Source organism: Oratosquilla oratoria, chromosome 28, assembly GCF_046742065.1.
Source record: "Oratosquilla oratoria isolate Oo_2021 chromosome 28, ASM4674206v1, whole genome shotgun sequence".
NCBI classification, from domain to species: domain Eukaryota; kingdom Metazoa; phylum Arthropoda; class Malacostraca; order Stomatopoda; family Squillidae; genus Oratosquilla; species Oratosquilla oratoria.
The window spans coordinates 4244550-4259924 of record NC_134804.1 but is presented as its reverse complement, the minus strand read 5'-3'; the positions used below and the strand labels follow the sequence as shown (position 1 = coordinate 4259924).

The window sequence follows — 15375 nt, the reverse complement described above, 5'->3', positions numbered from 1 at the left end:
CCCAGATGGGGTACCACACAAAAAACTACTAAGAAATATTGAAACAATAGGTGGTGTACAAGGAAAGTTGTTGGAATGGATGGAAGATTTCTTGAATGGGAGAAAAATGAGGGTGGTACTTAGAGACAAAAACTCAACCTGGGAAGAAATGATAAGTGTAGTCCCACAAGGTTCTGTATTGGCTCTGATAATGTTTACCATATATAAATGAGTGTTATAAGTAAATATAGAGAAAGACTGTGAATCACTACAAAAAGACCTGGATATAGTCTGGGAATGGAGTCAAAAGTGGAAAGTAAACTTAAACATCAAGAAATGTGGTTTAAAGGAGTTTTGAAAAGGTAAAAATAGAATATCAGGGCAATATAAAATGGGAATGGATGCTAAGAGGAGACTATATGAAGGAGTGATTGTGCCAACAGCACTGTTTGTGGTACTCCCCCAGGTAGGCGTAGCTCCTCCTTGGGGATCGGTGCCATCTGCGTAGAGCTGATGGCCAGGGGTGGTTGCTGCTGATTGGCCCCCAACTCTTGGGGTTGGGGGGTGGTCCCACGACGTAGACGTTGCAGCTGACACAAACCAATACACAAACACTTGGACATGTTCTACCTGCCCTCCAGTAACCCCACTCCCACCTCCCCAACCACAGCCAACACCCTTACCCACTCCCAATTTCCCTTTGCCCTTACCCCCAATTAGTACTCCCCTTCCTTTGTCCCCGATCTCTCCTTTCCCCCCCTCTGACCCAGATCCTACACCTTCCCCACTACCACCCCAACCTCAACCCCAAACGGCAACATACAACACATACAAAACACACAACATCAACATATTACAACACAACATTGACGGTATTAACACTAAAAAACATGAACTTGAACACTTTCTTAAACAACACAACATACACATTGCGATTTTACAAGAAACAAAACTAAGACACTCACACAAAACACCATCATTTCATAATTACACCACCATCAGACAAGACCGGACTGACGGCAATGGCGGTGGACTCATCACCCTGATCCACCACTCCATCTGTTTTGTGGACACAAGTGCCACAACCAAAATTCTCCTCCCTACCACAGATAACACAACAGAAACCCAATCCATTCGTATCCGCACAGGCAACAATTCAACACTGAAAATAGTTAACATGTACATTCCCCCCCAATCATCCCCCACAGTTCCAAACACCTTCAGACCTCAACTTAGCCAACTAACCTCAATCCCCAACCTGATCATGGGTGGTGACTTCAACGCCAAGTCATCTGCCTGGTATGTCGACAACCCTGACACAGACAGAGGGCTTGATATACAGACTCAATTCGACTCATTGACTATCATGAACAACACGCATAATCATACACATATCCCATACCAAGCCCTCTACACTCCCTCCTCTACTGATATCACCTTTTGCTCCCCCTGCCTAACCCCAACAACATCATGGAGAGTGGTCGGAGCCCTTGGCTCTGACCACCTTCCAATCATCATCACCACCAAAACAAGATGCACCCCAGCTGGCCACAGACACACTTACACCAATTACAAGAGAGCTAACTGGGAAGCTTTTACTGAAGAGACAGAACAACATTTTGAAACACTTAACAGTACACCAATCACAAACATAAACAATGCTGTGCACGCTTTTAATACAATCATACAAAACGCAGACAAGAGATACATCCCTAGAGGCAACAGAAAATCACACAACCCCAACTTCACACCAGAAATCCAAGGCCTCATCAGACAACGTGACACACTTAAACACGATACCCCCACACCTATCCCTCAAAACATAGCAGACCAAATACAAACACTAAACACTGTGATTGCCAATAAAATACATGAACAAAAAACACAAAATTGGCAAAACTTTATCAATACACTTGATCACAAAACAAACACCAGCAAATTGTACAAAACACTCAACAGCATCACACTATCCAACACTAACACTACACGCTCTCACGCAGCAATAATCACAACAACAGATAATCTACCCTCAAACAGACAACAAGCAAACGCACTCATACGTCATTTTGCACAGACGAGCCATCTTACATCTCACCCTGACGACCGACGCACCATTCGACGTAAGAAAGACTTCCCCACAGACTCAGACTATACACCCTTCATAGACAGTCAGACAAAACTCATAATGCATAATCTCAAGCACTCATCTGCCTGTGGCCCTGATAACATAAGCAACATCCACCTAAAACACATTGGACCACAAGGTATACACGCACTCACAAACATTGCAAACTACAGCTATTCACACAACACTATACCCGACATCTGGAAGCATGGTAAAATAATCACCATTCCAAAACCGAACAAAGACCCAACAATCCCAACATCGCACCGCCCAATCACACTTCTCTGCACCCCCTCTAAAGTCATTGAACGCCTAATACTTAAACTTGTCACACCATATATTCCCCTTGCTGACTCACAACACGGTTTTAGGCCACTACACTCCACAAACACTCTTCTGACAAACCTCACACAAAGAATTTTAAATGGCATCAATTCAGATAGGCCCCACCACAGAACACTTCTTATAACATTGGACATTAGTAAAGCTTTTGATGCTATCCCCCGCCACAACCTAACAAATAAAATATATAACACAGGCATGCACAATAACACCAAAAGATGGCTGGCCAATTATCTGGCAGGCAGGAATGCTCATGTGTCATATAATGGCCAATCATCGCACATCAGAAACTTTAAGAACGGAGTACCACAGGGCTCAGTTCTATCCCCCACATTATTTAATCTATACATGCATGACTTACCCACACCAGACACCTCAGAAATACAAATCTCTTCGTACGCAGATGACATAACAATCACATGCACACATCGTAACACAGACAAAGCTGCAGAAATAATCCAGCCTTACCTTGACACACTCAACACATGGTTCATCACAAACAGACTCAAAATAGCTCCAACCAAATCTACAGCAACACTTCTCACCAACTGGACAAAAGAACACAAATACATACCTTATCTCTACATCAACAACACTCTAATACCACACACAAACACACCGAAAATTCTTGGTGTAACATACGATACATCCATGTCTTTCAAACAACACCTCACAAACATAAAAAACAAATGCACACCTAGACTTAACGCACTTAAGTCAATCACTGGAACAACATTTGGTCAAAACAAAGAAACTAATATAACAATATACAAACAATGCATACGCTCAGTGATGAATTATGCGAGTCCTGCATGGGCTCCTAATCTCAGTGAGACACACCACAACACCCTTCAAATCATACAAAACAAAGCCCTAAAAACAATTACAGGCTGCACAAATACAACACCTACAGACCATTTACACCATGAAACAAAAGTCCTCAAAGTCAAGGACCACCTCGACATGAGAGGCACACAAACACTTGCTGCAGCCACCACAAACACATCACACCCGCTACACTACATAGCAGAACACCCACACACACCAAGAAACATTAAAACTACACCCAAAGACCTTTATTACGCACAGATACTCTCTTCTCTTCCTCCACAACCACCAAATACCAGCCTCCGGAAACATATTCATAATCATATCACTCACCGCTCCATTAACACACTGAAAGACAACACACTGCTGCATGCCAGACCCCCTGATATCCACCCTTCTGAATCCTCTCTCCCACGAAAGGACAGAGTCCACTTGGCCAGACTGCGATGCGGTCACCACCCAGCACTTCTAAGCTACCAGAATAGGCTGGACGACCGTGTTGTGAACAGCTGCCCAGGATGTAACACTTCACCCCATACCATACAACACATAATGGAAGACTGCATTATACACAATCATGCACGCAAACAACACAACATACACTCTATAAAGGATTTGTGGGAAAACCCAGTTTTGGCTGTGGCCTTCCTTGGGGAGACGGGACTGCTTGGACAGACAGTCTAGGGAACGACAACAACAACAACAACAGCACTGTTTGGGGCAGTAACATGGAACATAAGAGAGGAAGAGAGAAGGAGTTTGAATGTGTTTGAGATGAGGTGTCTGAGAAGTATGATAGGGGTTACTAGGCTAGATAGAATGAGAAATGAAGAGGTGAGGAGAACAGGGGTGGAAAGGGAGTTGGGAGATAGGGTTGATGAAAGAGTATTAGGATGGTTTGGACACATGGAAAGAATGAGTGAAGAAAGACTAGTAAAAGAGGTATGGAAGGCAGAAGTGGGGGGAGTGAACATGAGGGGATGTCTTAGGATGAGGTGGATGTATGGGGTGAAGGAGGCTTTGAGGAAGAGGGGAATGTCTGTTGAGGAAGGACGGGAGAGGACAGAAGACGGGTGAATGGAGAATGGTTGTATATGGAGGATGTTGTGATGCAGGAGGTGGAATGGGCGGGGGGATGGGGGGTGAGGTAGTATGCGTGAGCAAATTTTGACGCAGCCCGAAGGGTTCTCCCTGTCTTCTCCTTTATGCATGGGGGGACGGAGAGGGGGGTCACCGATTTAATGAAGCGGCCTTGCTATGGATGTGGTGTGTCTTGCGACACTGCTTCTGATCCAGGGCAGTGGACAAGGTGCAGGGATGACCCGTCATCAAGGAGGTGCTAAGATGAGAGGGAGGGTGGAGGTGTGAGGAGTGTATTCAGGGATGGAATGGGTGGGAATGATTTTATGCCATTTCCTTTTTGGCTACCTCCCTTGTAAGGGGGAAAAAGCCTTGGTATATGTATTTCTCACTTTTTATGTTATGAATAATCATTTCAGGTGTCCACAATCACTCCCTCCCTTAGTTTACACACATGGTAATCTATAATTGAAGCACTGTTGTGTCATTCCTTGAATATTCGTATTTCACTGGAGCAGCAAGTAATATGTGCTGTCACTCTGATGACCAAAGTGTTATTTACCTAGCTGTATTATATGAGAAGAGATATGCTTGTGGTGACCTGTCTTGTTATCTTTCAGCATCAGCTTTTTTCTTAAAATCTTGAACAGTGTTTGCATACATTGTTTCTTTATGTAAATTATTCCAGGTATCCAGTGCTCTATGTGGGAAGCCTTTTTTTTCATATCTTTAGTTATCCTTTTTTAGTTTCTTTTCATGACCTCTTGTTTTTCCATTGTCCCATTTTGATAAATCATTCCTATCTAGGATTTCCATTCCTTTCATGATTCTATAAATAGTCAGCAGATCTTTTTTTCTTTTTTGTTCCAGAGTTGGTAATTCCAATGTGGGTAATCTTTGTTCGTATGTTAATTTGGAGAGAGTTGGTGCCAACTTTGTCATTGCTCTTTGTATTCTTTCTAATTTCTTTATATTCTTTTTAGTACTGGGTGTCCATAGTGTTGCTGCATACTCCAGTTTTGGTCATATTAGTGTAACTAATATTTTTTTTAATCATTTCCTCATCCAAGTAGTCAAATGCCACTTTCATTGACCTTAATAGGTTAAAGGTTTCTCTGGCTATTTTATTGATATGTTTGTCCAGTATCATGTCTTTGCTGATTATTACTCCAAGGTCTCTTTCTGAGTTCACTTTTTTGACTTCTTCACCAATTTTATAATTTCTTGATATTTTATTTTTACTTTTTCCAAACTCTATTATACTACACTTCTTTATATTGAAGTTCACTTCCCACTTTTGAGTCCATTTCCAGATTTTGTCCAGGTCTAACTGTAATGACTCACAATCCTCCTCTGTTCTTACTTAAGTATTTTTGCATCATCTGCGAAGAAATTCATGTAACACTTTACTCCTTCATCCATGTCATTTATGTATATGGCAAACATGATTGGAGCCAATACCAAACCTTACAGGACACCACCTATCATTTGTTCCCAATTCGAGTACTTGTCTCTAATTATCACCCTCATTTTTCTCCCAGTCAGGAAGTCTTCCAACCATTCCAATGATTTTCCTTTCATGCCACCTATTGATTCTATTTTTCTTACTAGTTTCTTGTGTGGTACCTTATCAAATGCTTTTTGTAGGTCTAGAAAGGCACAGTCTGCCCATCCATCCCTTTCTTGTATTATTTCTATTAGTCTCGAATAGAAGCAGATCAGGTTTGTTGTACATGATCTTCCTTGTTTCCTCCATTATATATTGGTACAATATTTGCATTTTTTCAGTCCTGTGGTACCTTTCCTTCTTTAAGTGAGTAATTATATTGTATATTTTGTCCGTCAACTCCTCTATGCATTCTTTCAGTATCCAATTTGCAATTCCATCTGGACCATGTGACTTTCTGACATCAAGGTTTTTTATTTGGTCTCTGATTTCCTTCTGTGTTACAGTTATTTCCTTCATCGAGGGATCTCTCTCTATTCCCTCACAGTTTGGTGAATTTTCAATTGTAAATACTGATTTGAAATTATTGCTCATAATTTCAGCCATTTTTAGTTCTATATATTCATAATTTCCCATTTTGTTTATTTTTTAGTTTACCATTTATATACCTGTAAAATAGTTTTGGTTGTTCCTTGCATTTTTCTATTATGTCTCATAGTTTCTCTTTTCATCTCTACATATTTTTACATAATCATTTCTTAGTTTGATTTATGTTAACCATTTACTTTTTTTTTTTTGTCTTTTGTCTTTTGTCTTTTTTCTTTTTTCCATCTTTTCCAGGCTTTATCTCTTCTGTCCTTAGCCTCACTACAATTTTTGTTGTACCTGCTTTTTATGTATACTCTCTCTTGCTTTTGTTGTGGTACATATTTGTTCACCCCCTCATTATAAATTTCTTTTATATTCCATTTCTCTTCGATCTTTGTTCTTCATTTAGGAATTTATCCCAGTTTGCGTTATGAAAGAATTTTTTCAGTGGAAAGGGAGTTGGGAGATAGGGTTGATGAAAGAGTATTAGGATGGTTTGGACACATGGAAAGAATGAGTGAAGAAAGACTAGTAAAAGAGGTATGGAAGGCAGATGTGGAGGGAGTGATGGATGAGGGGACGTCCTAGGATGAGGTGGATGGATGGGGTGAAGGGGGCTTTGGGGAAGAGGGGAATGTCTGTTGAGGAAGGACGGGAGAGGACAGAAGACAGGAATGAATTTGAGAATGGTTGTATATGGATGATGATGTGATGCATGAGGTGGAATGGGCAGGGGGATGGGGGGTGAGGTAGTATGTGTGAGCAAAATTTGATGCAGCCCGAAGGGATTTCTCCCCGTCTTCTCCTGTCATGAATGGGGGGACGGAGAGGGGGGGGGTCGCCGATTTAATGAAGCGGCCTTGCTGTGGATGTGCTGTGTCTTGCGACACTGCTTCTGACCCAGGGCAGTGGACAAGGTGCAGGGATGACCCGTCATCCAGGAGGTGCTAAGATAAGGAGGGTGGAGGGGTGTGGATTGTATTCAGGGATGGAATGATTTTATGCCTTTTCCTTTTTGGCTACCTCCCTTGTAAGGGGGAAAAAGCCTTGGTATATGTATGTATGTAAAATTCATTTTGTTGTACATTAGTCTTCCTTTCCCATGTATCTCATTTCTTCAAAAGTCCATTTGCTCTTTTAGTTTGAATTCTATTAGTACATGGTCACTCTTTCCTGTTGGAGTTTTGTAATCAATTCTGTCCATTGTTTATGTATCTGGTATTTTCTTATATCCACTGTAATTGTGTATTCAATGGTCATGATGCAACCTGTGAGAATGACTCGTATTGAAGAGGTTAAAGGAAGAGATGTATGTAGATTTTTCTTTGTTACTTTTCAGATCAATGTCGTGGTCATGAGAGGGAAGAATGAAGATGAACTTAGGAGCTTTGTATCTCTTACTGAAGAGAAGAACATTGATATCCGATTTATAGAATACATGCCTTTTGATGGAAATAGGTGTGGACAGATTAAAATTGTACAAGAAATAAGTATATTCTAATTTGCTAAATTAGCAAGTATTGATAAAGCTGACATTCAACATTTTATTTTCACAAACTTATAGGTGGGCCAATCAGAGGATGGTCACCTACCAGGAAATGCTATCTGATATTCGTAAAACATATCCAAATTTGCTCAGGATTAATGACAAGCCTAATGATACTTCAAAGGTATGGTATGTTGTCTTTCAAACCTGTAAAGTTCAGGAGTGAGTCTAGAGATGCAACTAATTTTTTTTTTTTTTTTTTTTTTTTTTTTTTTTTTTTTAAAAAAAAAAAACATGGATATTTTCATTTTTTTTTAAATAACTCAGCAAGGAAAAGAACCATATTACAATAATTTTTCTATATTAGAATATCAAATAAATCAGTATACCCCTCACTTAAGGTTTTCTATGGTGTTAGGGCACTTCCATTTTCTGTGGTTTCATGTTTTGATGTGTTTTATTTATTTTACAATGTACAGTTGACCCACTTAGTTTTGGCACAGTTTTGAAAATGTTTCGGACAAGATTAGCAACTTGCCTGGTATTCATTTTTATTACATTTTTGTGTCTTCATTTACATTTTTTTTTTTTTTTTTTTTTTTTTTTTTTTTTTTTTTGCTATATAGGGGAACTACCTTAAAAAATGTGACAAACAGCGAAATACTCAAAATGGTGTAGCAGACAACACATTTTTCTTGACTTAATAATGACATCTATCACTCTTATTTGACAAGTAATACGATTAATATACGTTGCAGAGGAGAGAGAGAGAACGCAGGAATCCGTTCACGTAGTGGTCGATGGTAGACTAACAACCAGCTCCAAGCTGTGAGTGGTGTTGATTGCAGCGACAAACTAACCAAAACTAACTCGTATACTTATAAGTTATGTTATAACCCTATTATTAAATCAATTATTTTCGTTTATTCAGCAGAGGGCTTGTGATCCAATTATGTTATGATAACTGTAATGCAAAAAGTTTTTTTTTTTTTTTTTTTTTTTTTTTTTTTTTTTAATCTCATCCAAATTTGTTCAGATATTAAATATTTAGTATATAAAAACAGGTGCAACTATGTTATTCATCCCTCCACATATGTGCATCTATCTTATTCAAAGAGGCATTAGACAGAGTATAAAAATAAACAAGTAATTGACCATATAAAGTCACTGTCAGATGCTGCAAGCCTGCAACAAGTGTAGATACTGTATATGGGCCAGTATGGCTATTGGCTGGCTACCTTACAAAATTTACCTTTTATCTTAGCATTCAAAGATTAAACACTCCAATTTCCCATAGTGACCCTGGACGTTGCCTAAACACAGATCCGCCACTTGGACAGTGGAAAAGGGGTTAACATAGTAATGGGGGGAAACTGTTGTACTCCCCACCACCCATCAAGGCTCAGAGCTTACTTTCTACCTGACTTTTTGCTTGCTATCCCTTAACTTTAACCTACAATCATACATAACATAATTGGATCACAAGCCCTCTGCTGAATAAATAAATGAAAATAATTGATTTAATAATAGGGTTATAACTTATATGTATACGAGTTAGTTTTGGTTAGTTTGTCACTGCACTCAACACCACTCACAGCTTGAAGCTGGTTGTTAGTCTACCATCGACCACTATGTGAACAGATTCCTGTGTTCTCTCCTCTGCAACGTATATTAATCGTATTACTTGTCAAATAAGAGTGATAGATGTCATTAGTAAGTCAAGGAAAATGTGTCGTCTGCTACACCATTTTGAGTATTTCACTGTTTGTCACATTTTTAAAGGTAGTTACTATTTAGCAAAAAAAAAAAAAAAATGTAAATGAACAGACACGAAAATGTAATAGAAAAGAATACTGGGCGAGTTGCTATTCTTGTCCGAACTGTGCCAAAACTAAGTGGGGGCAACTGTACATTGTAAAATAAATAAAACACATCAAAACATGAAACCACAGAAAATGGAAGTGCCCTAACACCATAGAAAACCTTATACTGATTTATTTGATATTCTAACATAGAAAAATTATTGTAATATGGTTCTTTTCCTTGCTGAGTTATTTTAAAAATATATATATAAAAACGATATCCATTTTTTTTTTTTTTTTTTTTTTTTTTGCATCTCAAGGACTTATGTATGATTGTAGGTTAAAGTTAAGGGATAGCAAGCAAAAAGTCAGGTAGAAAATAAGCTCTGAGCCTTGATGGGTGGTGGGGAGTACAACAGTTTCCCCCCATTACTATGTTAACCCTTTTTCCACTGTCCAAGTGGCGGATCTGTGTTTAGGCAACGTCCAGGGTCACTATGGGAAATTGGAGTGTTTAATCTTTGAATGCTAAGATAAAAGGTAAATTTTGTAAGGTAGCCAGCCAATAGCCATACTGGCCCATATACAGTATCTACACTTGTTGCAGGCTTGCAGCATCTGACAGTGACTTTATATGGTCAATTACTTGTTTATTTTTATACTCTGTCTAATGCCTCTTTGAATAAGATAGATGCACATATGTGGAGGGATGAATAACATAGTTGCACCTGTTTTTATGTACTAAATTTTTAATATCTGAACAAATTTGGACGAGATTAAAAAAAAAAAAAAAAACTCAAAAACATTTTTTTTATAATTTTTTTTTTTTTTTTCTCCATCTATAGGAGTGACTCTGTTTACACTATGAGTGGTATAGAATTCTGAATTTTTGGGGATTAATTACATTAACCCCTTCCATACGGTGCCGCACATGTAGGCGGCATGAGGAGCAAGTGGATACGCGAGGCTGCCATATCGGCGTCTTGATTATATTTATTGTAAGTTGCCCCTGCGTAATGACATACTCTCTAAACTGTCTTCACATTTTCTATGGTTATCAAAATTCACGGGTGAAAGAGAGAACGATTGATATAAGCGGTGACTATATTTTATGATGCGAGTATGACACATCGTACATCTGACAGCTAATGCTGCCCGTGAGATTTTGAACCGTACTGAAGAGGTTAATAGATGTAAGGCTGTGTGGACTTCATGAGATCATGTATCTTTTGAACATGTACATGTTACCACTGGGAGGAATATACATTGTTGAACATCCATAGGTTACTACTGAGATTCAAATTGTGTGCAGATCACCACACCACACACTGCATACCACCCACCATGCCACTATGCGCCTGTGTTCCTTCAGACTCACTGTAAATGTGTGTGTATATATATATATGTATATATGCTAGCCAAATTACCCGTGCATTGCTGCAGGCAAATGATGATCATTTTTATTTTGATAGAATATGTGGAGAAAAGTCACACATATCAATATAACTCAATAGAAAAGGTAACAAAGATAAAATGTTAAGAAAGTAAGAAAAAAATTAATTTGAGGAGGGAGACACCCTTTGGAAATAAAATATACTTATACAAGCAGCCTGGGTTATGGTGAATGTATATGGTTTTGGGGGAGTTTGTGAACAGATAGACAGACACAAGCTGCTACTTTATTATAGTAGATACAAATGAAAGATAGTTATCCAAGCACCTTGGGTTATAAGGTTTCAGAATATATATGGTTATAGGGGTCTATCTGCAAAAACCTAAGAGGAGTTCATGAATAATCCCTAACGTAACCATACCCCACCTAACTTTAACCCTTAACCCCTTCCATACGGTGCCGCACACGTAGGCGTCATGGACTTAGATCTCGGTGGCAGCAACCAATGCCAGCCGTACGACGTGTCGTAATAATACTCGCATCATAAAATATAGTCACCGCTTATATCGATCGTTCTCTCTTCACCCGTGAATTTTGATAACCATAGAAAATGCGATTACAAAAGAATTAGAAAGAATGTCATTATGGAGGGGCGACTACAATAAATATAATCAAGACGCCGATATGGCAGCCTCGCGAATACACTCGCTCCCCATGACGCCTACGTGTGCGGCACCGTATGGAAGGGGTTAAGGGGGTACGCGACACCTGGAGGTCATTTTCTAAAATATTTAGAGTAAAGAGCTGAAACTTCTCAGGTAAATAGGTATCCATATTGCTTACATTTTAGGTGAAGCAGAATGATGTATGTACACATGTACATATGTACACATGTACACATGTACGTATACCAGTAGCGACATTTAAAAGTGCACAGCACCATAATACGTGGACCAATTTGTTTTATATTTTGGCTATGATTAGTCAGTAGGCACACCTAGGGCCGGTCATTGAGTAATTGAACAATTTCCTTTATACTTTTGCATACAGGCATTTCAATTTTAATGGCTGGCAAAAATCGTGAAAAATACAATTTTTTTGCTCTTGTTTCCATTATTACTCCGAACTCTTTCATCCTATTCAAAATATTCGAACGATCGGCCCTAGCAGTTACTAAAAGTAATATTCCCTCTAAGTTTCATTTAAATCTAATGTATATTAGATTTTTTATGATTAAAAAAAAATAGAAAAATATCGAACGGAGATATGGCAACTTGAAATATGAATATATCTGTAACTTGCTTATAGTTTCACCAATTTGACTGATTTTTTCATGGCTTAATTCTTATTATATAATAAGTAAGTACAGTAAAAATTATCAACATATTTTAATTATAAGTACTTTAAATACTGAAAAACTAAAGTATAAGTATGTCACAGTAGTGACGACGCACAGACGACAACATCATATAATTTGCTTTTTTGCACCTTTGGCGGTTTCTTCATATGAAACCTCTCTGCTGGGGGTCTTCAGGGTATCTAAATCATTGGAAAGAGGTTTATTTTCCAGTAGAGGGCACCTTCTCTTTCCTCATCAGATTCCCCTCGCCAATCTATGTTGGTAGGGCACCCCCTCCAGCATCATATGATGTCCCTTCTTCTTTCTTCTTCCTGTATAGCCTTGATCTTTTTCCTCTTGCTTTCTTCTTTGGATTTAATCTTCCTCTTTGAATTGTTTAGTCTAATGTTGTCCTTTACCTCTGTCACCGTCACAGAGGTGCAGGTGAGGGCGGTGGTGGAGTGAGAGGTGGTGAGATCTTTAGTCGTCTTTGACTGCTTGCCATCTTTAACTGCTGTTTTTTGTCATTGTGATGTTCTTTTGTTCTTTTTGCTACCCATGATGACTGTACTAAAGAGTAATATGTACTAGCTAAAGTAATAGATTGCAATGAGAGCTCATGAGACATGCGTACTTCCCTTTTCAGAGTTAGCCGGTAACTAACGCTTAGTTTCGCACAAAGTTGGCAAAATATTCTCCCTCCACCTTCCTCCCTTCCCCTCCACAATCGTATTGGCCGTTGATACACTGGGCGAGTGTAAATTCAATCAAATTTCAACGTTATTCGCTGCGCCTGAAGGTCCTAAGTGGCACGCCTCCTTCTAGTGTGGGTTGCGCCTTTAAATCTGTCCCTTTAATCCTCACCCAGGACCTTTAAATTGCGCGCGGCTGGAAAATTATTTGTCGGGATTTATTTCTAAGTGGTATACGAACATTTTGAACACAGTTTTGAAATATGCCATATCTTGACCAAATTCACCCCCCCAGGTGTCGCGTACCCCCTTAACCCTAACTTTTTTTTTTTTTTTTTTCCTAATGAAATATAGTTATCCAAGTACCTGGAGTGATAAGGTATCAGAATATATATGGTTATGGGGTCTATTTTTTTTATTTTTTATTTTTATTATTATTATTATTATTATTATTTTTTTTTTTTTTTTTTTTTTTTTTTTTTTTTTTTTCTTTTTTAATGAAATATAGTTCTCCAAGTACCTGGAGTGATAGGGTATCTGAATATATATAGTTATGGAGGTCTATCTTCAAAACCCTAGGAGTTCGTGAACAAACAGACAGACAAATGAAAGATAGTTATCCAAGTATCTTGAATTAAATGGTTTCAGAATATACATGGTTATAGGGGTTATGAGAGTAGTAGAGCTTGTGTCAGGATTAGAAATGGAGAGAGTGAGTGGTTTGAGGTAAAGGTGGGACTTCGTCAAGGATGCGTTATGTCACCCTGGCTGTTCAACTTATACATGGATGGGGTGGTGCAAGAGGTAAATGCAAGGGTAGTGGGTCAGGGATTGGAGATGGTTAAAGAAAATGGAGAAAGGTGGGAGGTGAGCCAGCTGTTGTTTGCGGACGACACTGCACTTGTGGCAGGATCGAAGGAGGGATTGAGGAAGTTGGTGACGGAGTTTGGGAAAGTATGTGATAGAAGAAAGCTGAAGATAAATGTGGGTAAAAGTAAGGTGATGAGATGTACAAGGGGTGAAAGTGGCAGTAATCTGGAAGTGAGCATTAAGGGAGAGCAACTGGAGGAAGTGGATAGTTTTAGATACTTGGGTGCAAATGTGGCAGGAAAAGGTGGAGTAAAGGAGGTAGAATGTAGATTGAGAGAAGCGAGTAAATGCCTTGGTGAATTAAAAAGTGTAATGAGGAATAGAAATTTGGGAATGGATGCTAAGAGGAGACTGTATGAAGGAGTAATTGTGCCTACAGCACTGTATGGAGCAGAAACATGGAACATAAGAGAGGAAGAGAGAAGGAGCTTGAATGTGTTTGAGATGAAGTGTCTGAGAAGTATGATGGGGGTTACTAGGCTAGATAGAGTAAGAAATGAGGAGGTGAGGAGAAGAACAGGGGTGGAAAGGGAGTTGGGAGATAGGGTTGATGAAAGAGTATTAGGATGGTTTGGACACATGGAAAGAATGAGTGAAGAAAGACTAGTAAAGGAGGTATGGAAGGCAGATGTGGAGGGAGTGAACATGAGGGGACGTCCTAGGATGAGATGGATGGATGGGGTAAAGGGGGCTTTGGGGAAGAGGGGAATGTCTGTTGAGGAAGGACGGGAGAGGACAGAAGACAGGGGTGAATGGAGAATGGTTGTATATGGAAGATGTTGTGATGCATGAGGTGGAATGGGTGGGGGGATGGGGGGGTGAGGTAGTGTGTGTGAGCAAAATTTTGACGCAGCCCAAAGGGACTCCCTGTCCTCTCCTTTATATGGGGGGGTTGCCGATTTAATGAAGCGGCCTAGCTGTGGATGTGGTGTGTCTTGCGACACTACTTCTGACCCAGGGCAGTGGACAGGGTGCAGGGATGACCCGTCATCTAGGAGGTGCTAAGATAAGAGGGAGGGTGGAGGGGTGTGGAGTGGTTTCAGGGATGGAATGGGTGGGAATGATTTTATGCCTTTTCCTTTTTGGCTACCTCCATAGTAAGGGGGAAAAAGCCTTGGTATATGTATGATGTATGTATGTATAGGGGTCTGTCTATCTGTAAAAACCTAAGAGGAGTTCATGAATAATCCCTAACCCAACCATACCCCCATGTAACTTTAACCCTTAACCCAACCATACCCCCATGTAACTTTAACCCTTAACCCTAACTTTTTTTTTTTATGAAATATAGTTCTCCAAGTACCTGGAGGGATAGGGTATCAGAATATATATAGTTATGGGGGTCTATCTTCAAAGCCCTAGGAGTTCATGAACAAACAAACCGACAGACAAATGAAAGATAGT

The 15375-nt window shown here is 39.4% G+C and overlaps 1 protein-coding gene across 6 annotated transcripts in view; it reads left to right on the top strand.

Moving 5' to 3' along the window:
* The window catches only part of LOC143040226 (uncharacterized), a 134412-nt gene that overhangs the window by 78463 nt on the left and 40574 nt on the right, over positions 1-15375 (top strand). For 5 of the 6 annotated variants that reach the window (XM_076210933.1, XM_076210926.1, XM_076210932.1 and 2 more), the window contains 2 exons: positions 7729-7847; positions 7954-8059. The exons of the other annotated variant lie outside the window; for it this stretch is intronic. In XM_076210933.1, coding sequence (XP_076067048.1) covers positions 7729-7847; positions 7954-8059 — 225 coding nt within the window. The remainder of the gene's footprint in view (positions 1-7728; positions 7848-7953; positions 8060-15375) is intronic. 6 annotated transcript variants of the gene reach the window in all.